Raw genomic sequence first — 19,494 nt, 5'->3', positions numbered from 1 at the left:
TGTCTATATGAGACTAGGAACTTTGGTCTCATCTCAGGGGTGAAAGTAAATAGGCATGATGGGCCAGTACAGACCAGTGGTAAGGAAGCAGCTGAAGAGGTACCACCTGTTTTCTGCTTCAAGCTCCCAGAGAGAAACAGTACCAGTAAGAAATGTAAGCCATTTTCATCTCTGCTGGGCCTGATCTCCACATGCAGCAGAATGAGGCACAATGACAGTACGAACTATGCCACTTCATACCACACATGTGGGATTCCATGTTTGAATAATCCACTTTGTTGGGGGAGGGGAAGGAAGTCTCTGCAAGGAGAAGATTAAAGCATCTGAGTGAAAACTTTCTACCCTGTGCTGTGATAGATTTCTGGATTTTATAAAGGTAAAGGTTTCACTTGCTTGAAAGCTAGTCAAATCCAACTCTAGGGGGCGCTGCTCATCTCCATTTTTCCAAGCCAAAGAGCCAGCGTTGTCCAAAGACTTCTCCATGGTCATGTGGCCGGCATGACTAAACATCAATTTCTGGATTTTATAGATTTCTGGATTTTATAGGTACATTCGAAAATGGTATTTCCTTACCTGCAGTTTGAAGTGGTACAGTTCCTTCTGTTTATTTTATTTATTTTAAACATTTATTAGCTGTTTTTATTCTTTATGGCGCTCAAGGTGTCTTACAACAGAGATAAAATACATAAAATATAAAACATTTTAAAAACATAGAAACCAAATTTTAAAATCACAATTCTGCTGCCTTGGAAATTCCAGAGGCTCATTCAATTACTACTTTTGGTAGCCTCAGTTGCAGATTTCAAGCAAGCTAGCTGCTAAATGCCTAGATTTGGATAAGACCAAGCGCTAGTCAAGGCCAGTGAAACACAGCTGTGACAGCCTCCCCCAGATGGACGTTCCAATCCAACTTTGCAATACAGCGGCCTCAAGCAGAGAGCAGGTGCCAGGCCACATTATCAAAACAGCCAGCCAGAGTGGTGGAGCAGATAAAATATTGGGCTTATCAAGGCAATCCCTGGAATCATCCCTACATATTAGGATACTGTTACAGGTACAAAGAGATCAACATCTGCTTTCACACACATTGGATAATGCACTTGCAACTGGATTTTCCTGTGTCACACAGGGAAAATCCATTTGCAAATTATTGCTAATGGGTATTGAAAGTGTATTATCCAATATGAGTGAAAGCACTGGGACTGCTAACGAGGGTTGCCAACCTCCCCATGGGGCCTGGCGATATCCTGCTATAATTTACAATAGATCTCCAGGTGACAGAGACCAGTTCCCCTGGAGAATATGGATGCTTTAGAATGTGTACTCTATGGCATTGTACTCTGCTGAAGTCTCTCTCCCTCCCTCAACACTGTCCTCCCAAGCTCCACCCCCAAAATCTCCTGGTATTTTTCCCACCCAGAGCTGGCAACCCTATTGCTAACTGTTTCATTATACTATCTTCTGCTTCGGTGTCTTTCACAGCAATCGTCTGGGAAATGAGTTTTACAACGGAATGCTTCACTTGTGTGGATTCCTCAGCCCACCCAATGGGGAGCCCCAGGATGTACCTTCAGATAGGATGTTAATCCACCTTCCTCAGTCTCCAGCTGCTTCCTCTTCCGCACTAGGCTCTCACAAACGCCTGGGTTCAGTTCCATTTGGGTGTAAAGCTCCTCCAGTGATTTCTGTGTGTAAGTCAAGGATTGTCTCTCAAAGGCCGCTGGGGAGATCCGCTTGCAGAAAGACACGTAGAGTGGAGACTCGTTGTCAAACTCACCCAGGATCTCCATCCTGTACCTGGTCAGAAGAGGGAGGGAGCAAGATGAAAAGAAGCAGAATGTCATGACTCCTATGGAGGATTATATAACAAACTATTTTTTTCTTCTCATGGAAAATATCTTGGCTTCAGCTCCAGTTGAGAGTTGTCAAGCAATGGATTCTTCTAAACTCTGCTTGGATTCCAGGTTGCCTGACTTCCATATCAAATTTAGCATTCAGTACAGGGAAATCAGCCTCCCACTGGAATACAAAACCAGATCCTGGGATCTGGAGGGCAAGGGATGCAGTGTTTTGCAGATATCAGCAATGGCGTGCTTTTCATATTGTGATGGATCCACCTGCTCCCTTTCATATTCTGTGCTTTTGACTGATGCACTCACTTTAGACATGTATTCACTGTGTGACAGAAATGGCAAGCAAGGAAGCAACTAATACATGGTCTTGACCCAAGCAACAAAACAGATCTAGAAGCATGGTTTGTTTTTCCCCCCACAATCAGCTCAAAGCAGAATAGAAAGTGAGGGTCCACACAGCACTTAACAGAGCACAATATTCCACATAAAATTCTTGTATAGTGCACCTCCAAGTTCAGCATTCCACTTGTGGCGTGCTTGCTTATGGGGGGTTTTTTTTCATTAAACCACCCTCTGTGTATATAAACTTGGTAGTATTATGCTGCCACCAGGAATTTAAAATTCCAAATCTCTCTGCTGGTAGTATGACCTAGGGTCTGGGCACTTCAGAGGACTATGTGGCCCTGAGGAAGGACTGTACTGATTTCTGGGATATGTTTAAACAAAAATTGATTTATTGAATAAAGAACAAAATAGGTTTCTGGTTATCTTGAACTGTTTCAGAAAAAAGGAACTTGTAAATGTAACTGGTAAGGTGTCACACACAGTCTCTCAGACACCAAAATTCCATGCTGACAGGCTTCTCTCTCTCATATATGTAGCCACCCTGGCTAAGCTCTTTGTCTTAGGCACACAAGAGAAAACATTTGTCTAACCACACAGTTTAGACACTACTTGTTTCTTTGCCTCTCTCACAAAACGTTTAGAGTTACACAGACTCTCTTCATAGCTCTTCCACACTTCATTTTCCAAAGACACATACACAAAACTCTCTGTCTTAAAACACTCACACAGATTCCCCTCAGAACATCTCCCGCACTCAGTCATCAGCCAGTCACAGCACACTCATCTCCCCCATCACACTCCTTGCATTACAGCAGTCAAACTAACATTTAAAGGAACACACAAACCAAAACCTGGAATCATTACACCACTTTCCCCAGAAACTATGCATTCAACAAAGGTACCACTTTCCTCCAGTTTTCTTTTTGTTATTTTGTTTTTCTTGGGAGGGGGATGAAGATAAGGTATGCTGCTCTTTTAACTTTGCAACCAAATTTACTGCACTATAACAATCACAACCAAAAAAGGTTAAAAACAGTACTGAACCTTTCTCCCTGTCAAGAAAGTGTTGATAATTAATCATTTATTCATTTGTGCCCTGGCAGGCTACTGAGGAGAGATCACAAAGTAATTATGCTCGAAGAAGAATGGAAAGAGGAACATGTAAAAGGGTTGTAATAATGAGAATAGAACTTAAATTAAGGACTATCTGGCTCTGCAATTGCATTTCTTTAAAAAATCATCAGTGCTGGAAAAAGACAGAATAAGTACGTGGGAAACACAGTAATGCATTGAGTTGCCAAGTGATATGATTTGGATCCTAGAATCATAGAGCTGGAAGGGATATCCAGGGTCATCTAGTCTAACCCCTGTACAATGCAAAAAAATCACAAATACCTCCTTTCCCACACCCCCAGTGATGACCCCTGCTCCATGCCCAGAAGATGGCAAAAAACCTCCAGGATCCCTGTCCAAACTGGCCTGGAGAAAAATTGCTTCTGGACCCCAAAGTGGCAATTGGCATTCCCCTGGGCGTGTATGAAAGGGCCACGAGAACCAAGCACTGATGCAATACTTCCTGCCCTCTCTCTCATGATCTGCCTAAGTTGATAGAATCAGCATTGCTGTCAGATGGCCATCTAGCCTCTACTTAAAAACCTCCAAAGAAGGACAGCCCACCACCTCCTGAGGAAACCTGTTCCGCTGAGGAACCGCTCTGTCAGAAATTTCCCCCAAAACCTGAAACAGGTGCAGCTCTCTGCCAAATGGGCTGGAAAGACCCACATCCTTATTCTCTGTGCACCCCCCTCCCTTAAGAGCCAGTTTGGTGTAGTGGTTAAGTGTGCGGACTCTAATCTGGGAGAACCAGGTTTGATTCCCCACTCCTCCACTTGCACCTGCTGATGTGACCTTGGGTCAGTCACAAGCTCTGGCACAGCTGTCCTTGAAAAAGAGCAGTTTGTGTCAAGAGCTCTCTCAGCCCCACCCACCTCACAGGGTGTCTGTTGTGGGGAGGGGGAGGGAAAGGAGTTTGTAAGCTGCTCTGAGACTCCAAGTGAAGGGCGGGGTATAAATCCAATCTCTTCTCTTCTTCTTAAGTATGTGACTATACCTCTGCTGAAAAGTGGTACTTACTTCCAGAAGATCCTTTTAATGATCTATGTGAGCCAAGTAGCCAATGTCTTGGGCCAGCCAGCCACAAAAGGTGTATTGGCTCTGAGGTGGATGGCAGAAAGCTGCTCTGCAAGGTGCCTCATTCTGCTTTGGTCTCTCACATCTGCAGGTCCCAAGAGGAATTATGACATCAAGGACAAATGAACCAATCCCTTGCTTTTCCACTGATGCCTCCAGCATTGCAATTATGTCATCATAATTAAAAACAGCTTGGCACCATTCCCAACTTTCCAGCTGTGCATCGCTCAGGATTTTCTTTTTGAGAGGGAACCAGAGTGGGTACAAGCTGGGAAGCTTGCAAGGAAATAGGGGGACACCTTGGGAGAAACAGCCGGAGCTTAAAGGAATGCTCCCATGAGGGTTACAACTGTTCCTTTCTTGTAGGGCTCCTGGGTCTTTTAAGAGCTGTCTGACAGGCAGAGATTTAACAGAAACAGACCAGCTTGGAAGTCAGCATGGGTTGAATTTCTGCCTGTCATCAATGGGCAGAGGTGGCCTGGAAGGACAAAGGTGGTGTTGTACACACCGCTTATGAAACACTTTGTACTCTGCCACTGACTAACAGTCAGTTTAACTTAGTAGGTGCACTTAACACTTCCATGGTGCATATGTCAAGTGCCTTTGATGATTCTAATCACAGTAGCTGAAATCAATCATGAACATATATTCAGATATTCACTCTGGTTCATTGCTTAAAGGCATTCTGGGTAAAATACCAAATGCTGACAGGCAGTAACTGACTGACCTTGCTTATAGTGGCCAGTTGTAACTGCGCATGCTCCTGATGTCAGTTTGCTTGCGTTAGATAAAGAACACTGCGTTAGGTACTAATATTTGTTACAATTAGATACTTTTTAGAATCTCACAGAATGGGAAGAAGAAGGCCTATTGTTTAGCTGAAGAAGGTATATTTTTGCCTGGGAAAACCCAACCCACAGGTTGGAACCCAATCAGAATGATGTGACGGATATGTGACAAACTTTGATGGAACCAATAATTGTGATTTATTTCTAACTGTCATACGGGGTATAAAACCCTATGTCTCCCATTGTAACCTTAGGGAGAGCTGTGGGGTCCAAAACCTTGTTGAGCCCGTGCTTCCCTCCTTTATTAATAAAGTTTTAAAGTTTGGATTCTTCTCTACAAGACTGCCGTGTGCTTTCTCAAATTGGGCTGGGGGAGCACAACCTTTGATGGAGTTTCTGTCCCACAGTGGCAGTTCCCATACCATTATCATTCCCACTCCCTATTAATTTTCCTGCCTTACAGTGAAAACCAACTTTGGTGTAAATGGGCATGCAAATAATTGAACAGATTGCAAACGTGTCTGTTTGAGGGTGGGTGTGGGGAGAGGATCATCTGTTTTCATAAGGAAAAAAGCACCCTGCCCCTGTTTTTTCCACCCCTAGAAGCTCATAGATATAGAATCTTGAGCAGCAAAAAATTTCTAGATATTTTATTTGGAACCAAGGGTTAAAAGGACTGATGCATATTTAGCCACACCCAATTCAATTTTTGGATAGTTATCTTTGAGTAAGAACAGTTTCTGGAGAGAAGGGGAGTGTAAGTGGTTGCTTAATGGGGGCACAATATAATGATTCCTGAGAGTCACAAACACAGGACCCCCTAGCAAAATGTAGAAAGGTGTATCGATCATTTGCAAGCCACAATGGCAGATTCTGTGTCAGAATATACCTTGCCGGCAAACCTGCCCTGTAAAGGCACGGAAGGAATTATGTTTAACCTAGCAAAGGAGAATGCCTTACAAAACCGTAAGACTGAAAGATAGTAAAATAAGAGGGCAACACATTAGAAGAGGGATGCCATAAAACAAAGAAGAACAAACACGGCAGCCTCTCACTAAGGTACTGTGATGGTCAATCTCCAGGACATGCCTGCCCTATCCCATCAGCAAAGGTGGGGTAATTGTTTGGTAAATGTCTTGAGTCCAAGGAGATAAGGAAGGAGAGAAATATTTTAAATAAATAAATCAATGTCCCATACATTAACACTGTGTGGGAAAGGGCCCCAATGATACGGGCTAAGAGTTCTCCAGGTATGTCCGGACTACAGAGATCAGTTCCCCTGTTGGAAATGGCGAGTTTGGAGGATAGACTCTATGGCATTAGATGACTTCTGAGTTCCTTCCCCAGACTCTACCCTTCCCAGGCACCACCTCCACTTATCCAGGAATTTCCCCAAGCTGAAGTTAGTAACCCTAGTTGGAGAGCTCCTAGAAAAGCCATCAGGTCTGGATACAGCCAGTGGCCTGGATGCCCCATGGATGCCATCGTGGGTTAAGCTGTTCAGACATGGGACCATTCAAAATTACTATTTATTACGTTTTTGCCTTTCTTTCCTCTGAGAAGCCCATAGTCCTATACAGAGCTCCTCCCCCACCCCTTTTTATCCTCACAACAACCCTGCAAGAGGGAGTCATTGCTCAAGGTCACCCAGCAGGTTTCATGGCTCAGGGGGCACCTGAACCCAGGTCTCCCTGAGATAAATCTGGGGCTCTAATAACACCAGCCCCAGACCTCGCTCCTCCTCCTTACTTCCCCTAATGCCACGTAGAAATAGGCACTGGGGGAAAACTAACTTCATTTGTCAAAATCAGTTTGTAAAAAAGAAAGAAAACGAACTCAACAAAACCAGTTTAGATGCCTAATTTTATTAGAGGGTAATCTCTATGATGTAGGGAAATCTTAACACATTCTCCCTTGTATCACTAACTCCAGCCTTTCTGTTGTGCCCCAAAATGTTTCTGAGATCCTGCTCAGGGAAACAACCTGCGCGAGGACTATGCAAAAGTTTTGTTTCCGTGCGCTTGTGCAAGATGAGATGAGTTTCATTTGCAGAATTTGCTGGTGTCCAGTTTCTTGTTTTCTTCATTGTACGAAGCTCCAGCAAAACAGATGGCAGCGCTTCGGTCACAGTTGCAGATAAATGCTGCACATGTATCATTCTCTTCTGGAGAGAGAAGGAAGGAGCAAATTGTGGATGACTTCTCAGAGGGGCATAAATATATCACAAAACAATCCCTCACCTCACACTCCCACACTCCCTTTTTTTAGGCCTCTAATAAAATTCTGGGTAGCACGGCTGGGAAAGGCCTGAGCTTGGTGGAGCAGTGATCTGCAGGGCCCAAGCATGCATTCTGAAATAGACACCAGGACTGCCAGCTTTGGGTTGGGAAATTCCTGGAGATTTTGGGGTGGAGCCTGCAGAAGGCAGAGCTGGGGGAGGGGGAGGGACTTCATCTGGGTGAAATGCCATAGAGGCCAACTTCCAAAGCAGCCATTTTCTCCAGGGGAACTGATCTCTAGTTGGAGACCAGTTGTAATTCTAGGAGATCTCCAGACACCACCTGGAGATTGGTTGGCAATACTACCCCAGACACAGAGGCTTGGCCCCAAACAAGAAGATTTAGACGTCTGAACACATCTTGAGAAACAACAATATTAACACGTTTTAAAAGAGAGCTCAACTGTATTAATGCAGAAAGGTCCAGGTTCAGTCTCTGGAATATCCAGTTAAAAGGATTTACTATTTGCTTAGCTGCAAAGGCTGAAGAGATTCATGGACCAATGATCTCACTCTGCCTACAGTCGGCTTAATAGTCTCTCCTCAATTAGCGACAGCTGTTGAGCATTATTCCCCACCCCCCATCTTTGGCCATACCCCAATTGTTTTAAAAAAGAAAGATATGTTATGTATTAAAGAAAGATCTTTCCCCACACACTTGCTTTACACAGCCTTGACCACTAGTGCCTCTCTTTTTAGAAAATGTTAAAGGAGCATATCTTCCTTGGTGGCCATCTAAGGACATAGTCCCAAAATACTGTGAAACTTTCAAAGCTGACACTCCTGCTTGTGTTAAGCATTTTTCTGTTATTCTACAACTGACCCTACACAAGTTTAAACAAAGGTGGCAGTCCTTCCTGTGCTTCCCGGATCTTTACCATTATTGTTGTGATTAATTACATTTTAAAGCCAGCTAAAATGTGTCCCCTTTTTGTCTTATCTTTCCTTCCTTCCAGGACTTCAGAACATCATACATGGTTCTTTATCAGTATTCCTCACAGCAATCCTGTGAGGTAGGACAGGGTGAGAATCACTGACCCAAAGTCACCTCAGGAGCTTCACAGCAGCACACAGTGTAATCCTAAAAAGAGTTACTCCAGCCTAAACCCATTGAAATGAATGATCTTAGACTGGAATAACTCTCCTCGGGATTACACTGGCCCTGTTCAAACGAGGGATTTTGGGCCGGGAGAGGGATGGATCGGGGCCGCAGCAAATGGGCGCGATCCCACAGCAACATCTGGGAATCGTGCTGCGCCCGTCCCCCATCCGTCCCTTCCGCCGAAAAAGCGCACCATAAAAGAACCACCTAAACGGGTGGTTCAATCGAAAGGGCCGCGGCAAGTACGGCCATGGGATCGCTGGCGCATCCTTGCGCCGGCGCATCCCCGGCCCCCGGCCAAACTGCTCATGCTCGAGCATGCCCAGTTCGGCAGCCTCCCCCTCCCACTCGTCTCTTCCTCCCCGGCATCTGATCGTGCCGGGGAGCAACGGCGCGCGGCTCACGGGATCCATGGGATCCCGCCCGCAGTGTCTCTATTTTGGTGCGGCTCTAATTAGCCGCACTTTCACCGGTGTTTTCCCTGCCGTGTGGCAGGGGCCACTGTCAATTTGAACTTGGTCTTCCCTGCACTGACATCCTAACCCTTATACTGGTGACCTTCACCCCATTGGTTAGGACTTTCAGGTGGGTCGTGGAGGCTTACATGTGAAGTCATGAGCCCTTAAAGACTGGCCTTACTGTTTATGGAAGAATCTGCTGCTACCATGCACTGCACATGTAGAAAGTGCCTGTATTGACATGCACACTAAAAAAAGCAGCACAGCAAAGCAAGGTCTCTTTATGTTGGAGAGGATTCCTCTACAGCACAGGCAGGGCCAGACATTCCGACTCCTCCTCTTCCTGTCACCATGGCTGTGGGGTCATGAGACTTCCTGTCACTTGTTTTACAGGCCGTGGGTCCTGTTCTGTTACCTGGTGCAAGGTGAATCTTAGGTCTGGAAAGTTTGAAGACCTTGGCATAATGTATACGCCATCTGGTTCTCCCCATCTGGGGTTGTTTCTGCTTTGATTACTTTCATTTTAAAGTACCGAATGAAATCTGTTACTACGTTTAGCCTGCTTACAGCACTGCTAATGGCAACGAAGATAAGCAAGTACTGCTTTATTCAAGAATTACCAGCATCCCCTTTTCTGCAACCAACACAAAGGATCCTGTGGTGCTCCTCTAAAGACACTGCCCCTCACAACTCCTTCATTTGGATGGCCCTGTTCCCCACCCTCCAAAACCAACGGAGACCTTAACAGAGGAAGCTACCTTGTATCAGGTCAGAACAGGGCTCCAACTCCTCTGTCTCCTCTGGCTAACTAGGCCTTTTCCAGTCCTAACGCTGCTCTTTGAGATTCTTGCAAATACATTCTTTCAAATAAATATATGAAGATTAAGCCTGGAACAATCTGCAAGCAAAGCGTGTGCTCGGTCCCTATAACTAAGTATAATGTGGAGATATATGTTACCGCTGCAGGTGATATCACTGCCAGAGCAGCTGTAGGTGTAGGTCTTTGTGTAGGGGTTGTCCAGGAGGAATTTACAGTCAGAGTGTTTATTGGCTTCTCCGTAGCAGTTGTCATGAATCTGGCAGCACCTGTTCAGCAAGCAGAAGCATTCAGCACAATCCACAGTGTTTGGCAAGAGTTTAGGGATAGTCATGCCTGGATCAGACTAAGTTCCATCTAGCCCTGCATTGCGTTTGCAGCAATGCCCAGTTAGGCCTCCCTCTGGAAGTTTTCAAGTACAGGATTTGGAAGTGAAGACCCTCTTGTTCATGAGTCTCCAACTTTTTTGAGCCTGCGAGCACCTTTGACATTCTGAGAGGGTACGGTGAAGACCACCCTGCCACAAGAGGTAAAGCAAAACCCAAAATGGCTGCTGCAGAAGGTGCAGCCAAATTCAGTATGACTCATTTTGTGAAAGAATCAGAAGAGAGGAGTAGACAGGGCCATAGCCCTGAGGGTTTAGGAGCTGAGCCCCCTATCAGATCTTCAGAGCCCCCCACCCCAACACCCCAACCCCAATCTTAAATTGCAATCTTAGCCACGTGCTGCGCTGGAAGAAGGGGTAGAGAATCACTGGTCTGAAGTGATTCTCTAACCCTCATTGTGGCACGGGGTGGGGTGGGGGGCGCTGCTCATTTAATTTAATTTAAATAGCTGTGCCCCAGGCACCACTGCTCACCCCCTCAAAAAAAAATCCTGGCTAGGGGGCTGGGAATAAGAAGAAATTAATAAAAGCTGAAGGGAAAAAAGAAGGAATAGGATAAGGGAGGAGAAAAAAAGAAAACAGGGAATAAAAAGGAAAGCCTGAAAGGGGAGTGAAACTATACACTGACTAAGAATAGCCTGGGTGCTTACCGTTATTATTGATCCTCAAAACGCTTGAATTTGAATAAGGACAGTCAATAACAAGCCCTGCCTTACAATGGCCTTGCCCACTTTCTGAAAAGCTTGGTGGTCTCCAGGAGAAGTTGTGGCAGGTGCCACAGCACCCGTAGGTGCCATTTTTGCTTTTGTTTGTCCTGGGTTCTGGTATACTGCTGCTGAACATGGAGGCTCCATTTTTCCGTCATAGCTAACGGGCACTGTGAATGCATTAGAGCCTTTATAAAAGGTTATCTCAACTGGTACTCACAACCAGATCTTGTGGCAACATATTCTGTAAGTCATTTATATGTCTTTTGACAAAGTACTCCTTTTTAATCCATTTCAGTGGGTCACCCTAAGTTCTAGCAGTATGAGAGAGGGAGACAACTCTCTCCCTGTCAGTTGGAATGTTATGAACCTCTCTGTGTCTTTCTGAATATAATAGCCAGATGCCCCAAAGAGCTCCGAAGCAGGGCATGAACGTGATTCCCAGTTATCCCTTCTTCTTTGACTCTAGCAGCTGATATTTTGAGGTATAGTGGATACAGCTATGGAATTATCTTTGATATGTCCTTCATGGATTTTTCTGTTGGCAAAAAGGATCCAGATTAAACCAAGAGATTCCAGCGATGAGAACTTCTTACTGAGAACCAGTGTAGCGTAGTAGTTGTAGAGTGCTGGGCTGGAATCTGGGAGATCCAGGTTCAGATCCCCACACTGCCATGGAAGCTTGCTGGGTGGACACACTCTTAACCTAATCTACCTCACAAGGTAGTTGCAAGGACACTATGGAGATGGGGAGAATGTTAGAAGTCATTTGGGTCTCCATTGGGGGGGAAAGTGATATACAGATGAAGTAAACAAAAAGTGAATACTTCTGGAGTGAGAAGTGAATGCAGACCCTCTAACTGGGCCAACGTCAGAGTAGACAGTATCTATATTATTGGTACATTTATTTTATTAGATTTATATATCGCCCTCCCCAAACGGAGGGAGGTATATAAAACAATAGATATAAAACAATACAATGAGAAGATGCAACGGCTAGGAGAGTTGAGTACTTTTGTAAGAAGGAACTGATTTACCTGTCCAGGTCATCCACTGGAGTCCCACTGCCGCCAAGGCCACAGTAGCAGCCATAGTTACTGTAATCCTTCAGTGGGTCACTGCTCGGAATGGTGCATTTGATCATGTTATGGAATTGCCATAAGTTCCGGAAGGGGGCACTGGTGGCTGCACTCACTGTGCCAACTAAACAAGAGACAAACTTATCAGAAAATGATGCATGTTAAGGCCAGGCCAGTTATCACAATAGCGGAGAGACACTTTCTTTTCCCCCTTGGCCGAAACTGAAAGCACATCCTCAGAAGGTTTACTTTTAAACGGTGAAAGAACAGAAGTAAACTGCCCCACAGGAACCTGCCCCTTGAGCATTTGTATGTTACTGCAAAGGCACAGAGAACAGCGGCATGGAGAGGCTGCTGCTGAAGCATCAACCAAACCTGGTCTAAAGGTCCTTTGGGTCAAGGATTTGGGCTGCGTCTGGGAGCAAAGCTGGATCTAAATCACCCCCAGGCTGCAGTCCTCATGCTTACAGGCATGTGAAGAAGAAGAGATTGGATTTAAACCGGAATTTGAGCAATGGAGACAGGGCCGGCCCGAGGAGTTTCTGCGCTCTAGGCGAGGTTAGCTTGTGGCGCCCGCCCCCCCCAGGCAAGACTGCCTTGTGGTGCCCCCCCCTCAGTGCAGATGAGCGGCTCGGATCTCTTATCCACGCAGGGACCTTTGCAGAGCTTCCAAGGCACCAGGTCTCCCAGCAGAGAGCTCGGCATGGGCGGCTGAGGGTCTCAGAGAGGTCTCTGTGTGCACTCCCCTCGGGCTCCAGGGTACTACAGCGCCCGGGAGACAGCGCTCGTCCTCCTGCCACACTGCATGAGTGACGGGCAAACTCATCCCTCCTTCCCTTCCCACCTCTCTCGCTACCCAGCGGTAGTTCGTGAAGGGCGGGGGAGCTGCCTGAGAGGCAGCGTGGAAATGGAGCCGGAGGCTGCAGGAGCTCGAGCTGGGCCAGGCAGCAGCAGTAACAGCTGTGAAGGAAACGGCAGGAAGACGCTAGAAGCATAGTGGGGCTGTGCCTCCCGCCGCTGGCCTCCTAAGGGGCCCCTCTTCCTCCTCCTCCTCACGCTGCACCGGCGGTGATGCTGGAGGAGGCCGGTGATGCACAGGGCGGGCACACCGGCGCCAGGTTGCTGAGCAACTTTGGCCTGGGGAAAAGGCTTCGCTGTGTGCCTGGCTTCCCTGGCCCGGCACCCCCATGATGGTCCTGCGCTCTAGGCGAAAGTCTAGTTCGCCTAGTGAGCGAGCCGGCCCCGCCTTCACTACCCGAAGGAGTCTCAGAGCGGCTTACAATCTCCTTTCCCTTCCCCTTCCCACAACAGACACCCTGTTTGGTAGGTGGGGCTGAGAGAGCTCTTTTGAGAGCTGCTCCTGAGAGAACAACTCTGAAGGAACTTTTGACTGACCCAAGGTCACACCAGCAGCTGCATGTGGAAAGGTGGGGAATCAAACCTGGTTCTTCCAGTTTAGAGTCCACGCTCCTAACCACTACACCAAACTGGTGTAGGAGCAGACTGAGTGTAGTCTTCACAGTCAACGACACTGCCTACCCATAGTAACTCCGTTTTGCCTGGATTTAGCAACCAGCCAGCTGGCTTGATGTCTTGACTGAGCCTTTCTTCTGACATCCCATTGGAAATCTACAGCATTCTTTTGGGGTTAACGTTGAAAGAGGGAATGCTAGTCTAGATTTCAGCTGTTAAAAATCCACACTGGCACCTCTTTACCAATAAGGACCAAGCAGAATATCACACAAAAAGCAGACACTGAAAGATTGAGGGTTGTCTTGTTGATCCCTGGGGAATTTCCCCTCAAGAGCTGTGTTGCATAGTCTTTTGTTCAAAGCAACCCAAATGTCACCAAAATAGCAAGGTGTTTGAGTTTTACAGAACTCTTCATTGGGCTGGATGTTTGATACAAAAAAGGGAGGGAGTGGGGTGGAGGAATTGAAGGTGTGAAGAAGCTCATTATCTACAATGTGAGACTTTGTCAATATGTCCTGCAATATTTTCACTCCCCCCCCCCACTTCTTTTACTAAACGTTTAGCCTGATGACGTTTCCTAGAGGACTTGAAAGCTTGCTCTTTGTGATATTTGGGTTGGTCTGAATAAAAGGGTATTGTATGTACAACAGTATTCCCACTGATCTGTATGGTAACCTACAAGAAAACTTCTCTATGAAACAAGACAGCATTAATTGGTAGACAGTCAGATTTATAGTGTACCCCTTTCCACAGGTCCAGGGAGGTAACAAAAAAAATTAAAAAATGCCTCCTCCTAATAACATTGCTTTAATTTCATTGGTTTGTGCTTACACTTTCCTGACTCCACTTTGAGCCTCAAGTGGTAAGTGGACACTACAATGTTCCTCAAATATACTTGGGTTTGTAATTTGGCAAGAAACCCACAGGAGGGACTTCCACAGTGGGGAAGGCAACCAAGAACATTTCACTTTCCCCGCATCGTCTGAACCTTTTAGATGCCCCCCTCTTAATGAAAGAGTTTAGTGGAGCAATAAACAAAGGAACACACTTTCAAGTCCAAAAGGAATGTCTTTCTAAAGTATAGCAGTCTCCTTAACCAACCCACAATGCCCGGATAACTGCATCTTACCTGTTGCCAGGAGGAAGAGAAGGATGAAGTTCATTTTGCTAGCAAAGTACAGCAGGAAAGGCTGCAGGCATAACTGGCAGGCTCTTTTATACCACGGCCTTACCTTGGCCCCCCAGATCCAAGATAACAATAGGGCGTTATTTGCCTTTCTGTAAGGAGCCCTCTTCTGCCAAATGGCAACACGGGGCTTACGCAATTAAACCAAGGCCATCTACAAAACAGCCACCTGCTTTCCAAGAGCTTGGTTGTCAGGTTTTCTGCCAAGGAGTTTTGTTTGTGAAATGCTTAACATAATTCTGGTACAAAATGTTGTACTGGACATATTTTTTCAAAGAACCTGGGAACTGTTCATTCTTTTCTTTAAAACTTACATGATTTATTTATATATTGATACAATGAAGTAAATAAATAAATTATGCCCAGCCTTTCTTCCCAGTGGGAGCCCAGTGTGGCTTACATTGTTTTTCTCCATTTTATCCTCACAACAACCCTGTGAGGCAGGGAAGGCTGAGAGTCTGTGACTGGCCCAAGATCACCCAGCAAGTTTCCATGGCAGAATGGGAATTCCAGCCTGGGTCTCCCAGATCCTAGTCTGCCTCTCTAACCACTACACCACAAAAAGAAGGCCTCAGCTCAGAGCATGTGTTTGGTGTAGTGGTTAAGTGTGCGGACTCTAATATGGGAGAACCGGGTTTGATTCCCCACTCCTCCACTTGCACCTGCTGATGTGACCTTGGGTCAGTCACAAGTTCTGGCACAGCTGTCCTTGAAAAAGAGCAGTTTGTGTCAGAGTTCTCTCAGCCCCACCCACCTCACAGGGTGTCTGTTGTGGGGAGGGGGAGGGGAAGGGAAGGGAAAGGAGTTTGTAAGCCGCTCTGAGACTCCAAGTGAAGGGCGGGGTATAAATCCAATCTCTCCTCTCTCTCCTCTCCTTTCCCCCCATAAGCAGATAACACACCTTGTTATTTGTCAGGTGTGTGAAATGTTGTGCTTGGAGGCAGATTACGTATCTATACACATATACACATGTACAAAGAAAAAAATAATGGAGACCAGCAAGCAACAAAATGCAAGAGGCTCAAATATCACAGACTGTTATCTCATGGCCTTTGGGACCCACTGATTACAATGTTTCCTCTCTGCACATCTACCTATATATCTGTCCATTGCAGATATCACACACTTCTCACATCTGACAAAGTTGACTCCAGACTCTAAACTAGTAAGCTCATTGAAAGGGGTTATACACTGTGTAGGATTGCACTGTAAACCTGTTAAGTCTTTAAGGTGCCATAAGGCTCCTTGAACTATTTATGTTTGAGTGACCTTGCCTAGTACCCTGTATTTGGCAGATATTATAGAAAACCACTGGTCTAAGGACTGTTGAATTTCCCCACTTATGCCCTTTCCCCCCTGTTGCTAGTTTTAGAAAGATCATTTGCTGCTAGGCTTAAAGGCTATATGAACTCTGCTTTCTTTTTCAGTAAGACAATCCACCATTGAGTTATGGCCCCTCTGGGGCTTATCTGTACGTAGAAATACCCATGAAGGCAATCTTGGGGGTCACAACAGCCAAATATCTAAAATCGCGTCAGCCTGGCAGCTGTAGGAATTCATACCCACCCAAAGCCAGGATCAGTAAATTCCCTTTCTCAGTCTCTAGGCTTTGCCCTTATTGTGACCCAAGAACACCCAAATGGTTTGAGGATTAGCAGTTTCCACTGTGCTGGATTTTGCTAGATGATGATAGCTTTGCAAACAGAAAGAACAGCTCGTAAATGGATTGTTTCAGATTAACAGGTGACACAGAGCCCACACCCTTCCTGCACCAGGTTGTAAGGTTCTGTTAATCCCTGATGCAGTACCTTGCCTCATGGGCCACGTTATTCCATGGATGGAGCTGTGAGTATGTGGGGGGGGGGGAGCCTGGTCAGAACTGTTAGTGCATGCACCCCCTTAGTTACTGCTCAGCTGGTGATGATAGTGGCTAAGCCTGAACTACGGATCATAAAAGTGCTTGGTTCATAACTCACCTCCGCCGTGTATTCATTAGGAACCCCACCCCAATACCCTCCCCCCTCTTTGCAATAAAGAGAAATGATTGCAGTGACCAGTTTAGCACAACTGTTGTAAGGATTACAAGATAATGGCACACAAAATGCTTTGAGCCCTTGACATGTTGTGCAGGAGTGCAATCGCTGCTGTCGCTGTGACACTTTAGCTGGTTCATTGCCAGTTCAGGTTAAGAGCTTCCTCCCGAGTAGTTATTTTCAGCACCAAATGAAGCTCTTCACAGGAAAACTCTCATGATTGTCAGAGACAACCCTTGTGTGAGAATTCTGAGCTAAGTTCCTGGATACAGCTGAATCAAAGTAGAGCCATTTTTCTTTGCCCTGCTCTCTTTTCTTTCTGGGTTAAAGGCTTGCTTCAGTGTTAACAGAGCTACAGGACTCTCCTACCAAATCAACTAAGGAAAGAGAAAAGTTTAGGTGAAATGGAGTAGACATAGTCACGCACAGTTTTGATAAAGCTCTCGTTCTTGGCATCATACCATGCCAGGAAGGGGAGATAACAAAGACCCTGGCAGCCTGGCCTCTAATGATGGGTTACAGCAGAGGTGGGGAGAAATTCCAGGAGATTGGAGAAACGTTTAGGTGAAATGGAGTAGACATAGTCACGCACAGTTTTGATAAAGCTCTCGTTCTTGGCATCATACCATGCCAGGAAGGGGAGATAACAAAGACCCTGGCAGCCTGGCCTCTAATGATGGGTTACAGCAGAGGTGGGGAGAAATTCCAGGAGGTTGGGACCCCAAGCAAGCCGACGGCCCCTCTGCTGAATGACCCAAACCAATGATCAATCGGGGTGTGAAAGCTAAAAACTGGGGAGAATAAAATTAGGGTTGGGTGTCTCTGTCTCCTTTGTGAACTGATCATCCTCCACATTGTCCATCTCTCCAAGATAGCCAAAGTATAGGTGAGATTTTTGTGTCTGGTGTTAGCATGAATGAGATCCTGAAGTAAAACCTGCGGACAGTGAGTGGGCTCTTGCTGGGAGTGCCCTTATGGGCAAAGCACAGAAAGCACCGTCTGACTTCTCTCTGACAAGCTGCCAACCCCGTGTTGTCAGTGGACTTTGTGTGCAATAAATCCTTAGCCTTTTAGATTGGCATGGTGTAAAGAAAAATGGTTCCTTGCTTTGCTCTGTAAAATAAAATCTTTGGCTCAGGCTGCAGAGAGGCCTACGAGAATCTTCTCAGTTAGAGATGGTTCAGAAGTAGATAGAGCATAGTGACCTTGCCAGCGAAATTGTTTGCAGCTGAAGTGCTGGGGAGTACCAACGGTCCTTGGTCCTTCCAATTAGCACATTCCAAGCAACTGAAGTTATGGACACCTGTGTGGAATGGGGTGGACCTATCTGCAGTACGATTTCATTTCTCTCCCTCCCTCTTGTCCATTCTTGGATGTCACGTGCCTAGCAACCAAAGAAGAGTTACATCACCTCTCGGGTGGCTGATTGGTATAACCAGGCCTGGGTCAATCAGAGACCTTTCCTAAATCTACTTAGTCCTTACACTATGGCTAGGAGCTTGGTGACTACTTGACACAGCAACATGTCAGTGGTGTTACAGGTCCCAAAATGGCACCGCTGAATGTGTCCCTAAACTGCACTTTTATTTATTTATATTTGGATGTATATTCCGCCCTACCCTGAAGGCTCAGGGCGGCTTTATTTATCACCATCGAATGAATATTTTATATTGACTTGTCTATGTTTTTAAATGATGTATTTTATTCTATTACTGTAACATGTATACTGGTTATCAGTTTTTGGAAGCCACCCTGAGCCCGCCTGGCAGGGAGGGCGGGGTAAAAGCGAAATAAATAAATAAATAAATAAATCCTACTTGATTCCTGCCTGGACTGGCTAAGTTGTGAACATCTTGGTCTTCCTTGAATGGTAGCTGGGACCTTGTTACTATGTACTTAGCTATGCTGGAAAACCTTAGGTTTATTTGTTTTATTTCCTTCCCTGTTTAGTCTTGTTTTATACATTTTTGCACCTTAAATAAATAATTATATTTTTACCCTGTTGTGGGTTTTGCCTTCAATAACTTCAAAGCCTTTATCCAGAGCCTTGGCTCTTGACCACCTACCAGATAACTGTTTTGCCTTTGCAAACTCAGACGGCAGTCCTGCTCTCCAGAGCTGACTTTTCTTGTTAATTCCGAGAAGCTGGGAGACTTGGCCTTTCTCTTCTGAGCTGTTGGGATAGATTGAAAGGCCTGGTGGCAATTACCAAGACTAGGGTGAGTTTGACTCTCTCTAGTATTTTGTAACTTATGTTTTGTGTCATACTCCCCTTGTACCATAGGGCTGCGGTGGCTCAAGTGGTTAAGACGCTGAACTGTAGACCGGAAGGTGTGACGGAGTGAGCTCCCATATCTGGTCCAAACTCCTGCCGACCTAGCAGTTCGAAAGCAAGAAATTGCAAGTAGATAAATAGGTACCACTTCGGTGGGAAGGTAACCGTTCTGTGCGCCTTGGCATCTAGTCATGCCGGCCACATGACCATGTAAACGTCTTTGGAAGCTCTTCGGCTTGGAAACGTAGATGAGCACCACATCCCTAGAGTCGGATTCGACTTGCTTTCGAGCAAGGGAAACCTTTACCTTTACCCCTTGTACCAAAAGTCCCTACCCAGGGTTGGGACTGGGACTTTTGACACATGGGCTCTTCACCTGTTCGCCAAGAAAAGGAAAAAGGTTCCATTATCTCAGCAGCGGCACAGCCCTGATCAACCCTGATAACGAGCTGATAAGTGACAGGAGGGCATGATTAGCTGCAGCCTCCCTTCACAGCCAGAGACTTCTCCAGATTTGTATTTAAT

General features: G+C 45.8%; 1 protein-coding gene across 1 annotated transcript; it reads right to left on the bottom strand.

Annotated features, from left to right (window-relative positions):
• Positions 1–7,168: 7,168 nt before the first annotated feature.
• Positions 7,169–14,638, bottom strand: LOC107122269 (phospholipase A2, minor isoenzyme-like). Its single transcript, XM_015425312.1, has 4 exons — positions 14,605–14,638; positions 11,961–12,117; positions 9,973–10,100; positions 7,169–7,340 (listed from the first exon to the last, which is right to left on the bottom strand). The coding sequence occupies exons 1-4, from the start codon at positions 14,636–14,638 to the stop codon at positions 7,219–7,221; spliced, it is 441 nt and encodes a 146-aa protein (XP_015280798.1). The 3' UTR covers positions 7,169–7,218.
• Positions 14,639–19,494: the final 4,856 nt, after the last annotated feature.

The sequence above is a fragment of the Gekko japonicus genome, unplaced genomic scaffold (genome assembly GCF_001447785.1).
Source record: "Gekko japonicus isolate JY-2015 unplaced genomic scaffold, Gekko_japonicus_V1.1 scaffold135, whole genome shotgun sequence".
In the NCBI taxonomy this organism is placed as follows: domain Eukaryota; kingdom Metazoa; phylum Chordata; class Lepidosauria; order Squamata; family Gekkonidae; genus Gekko; species Gekko japonicus.
This window is presented reverse-complemented; position numbering and strand designations above follow the sequence as displayed.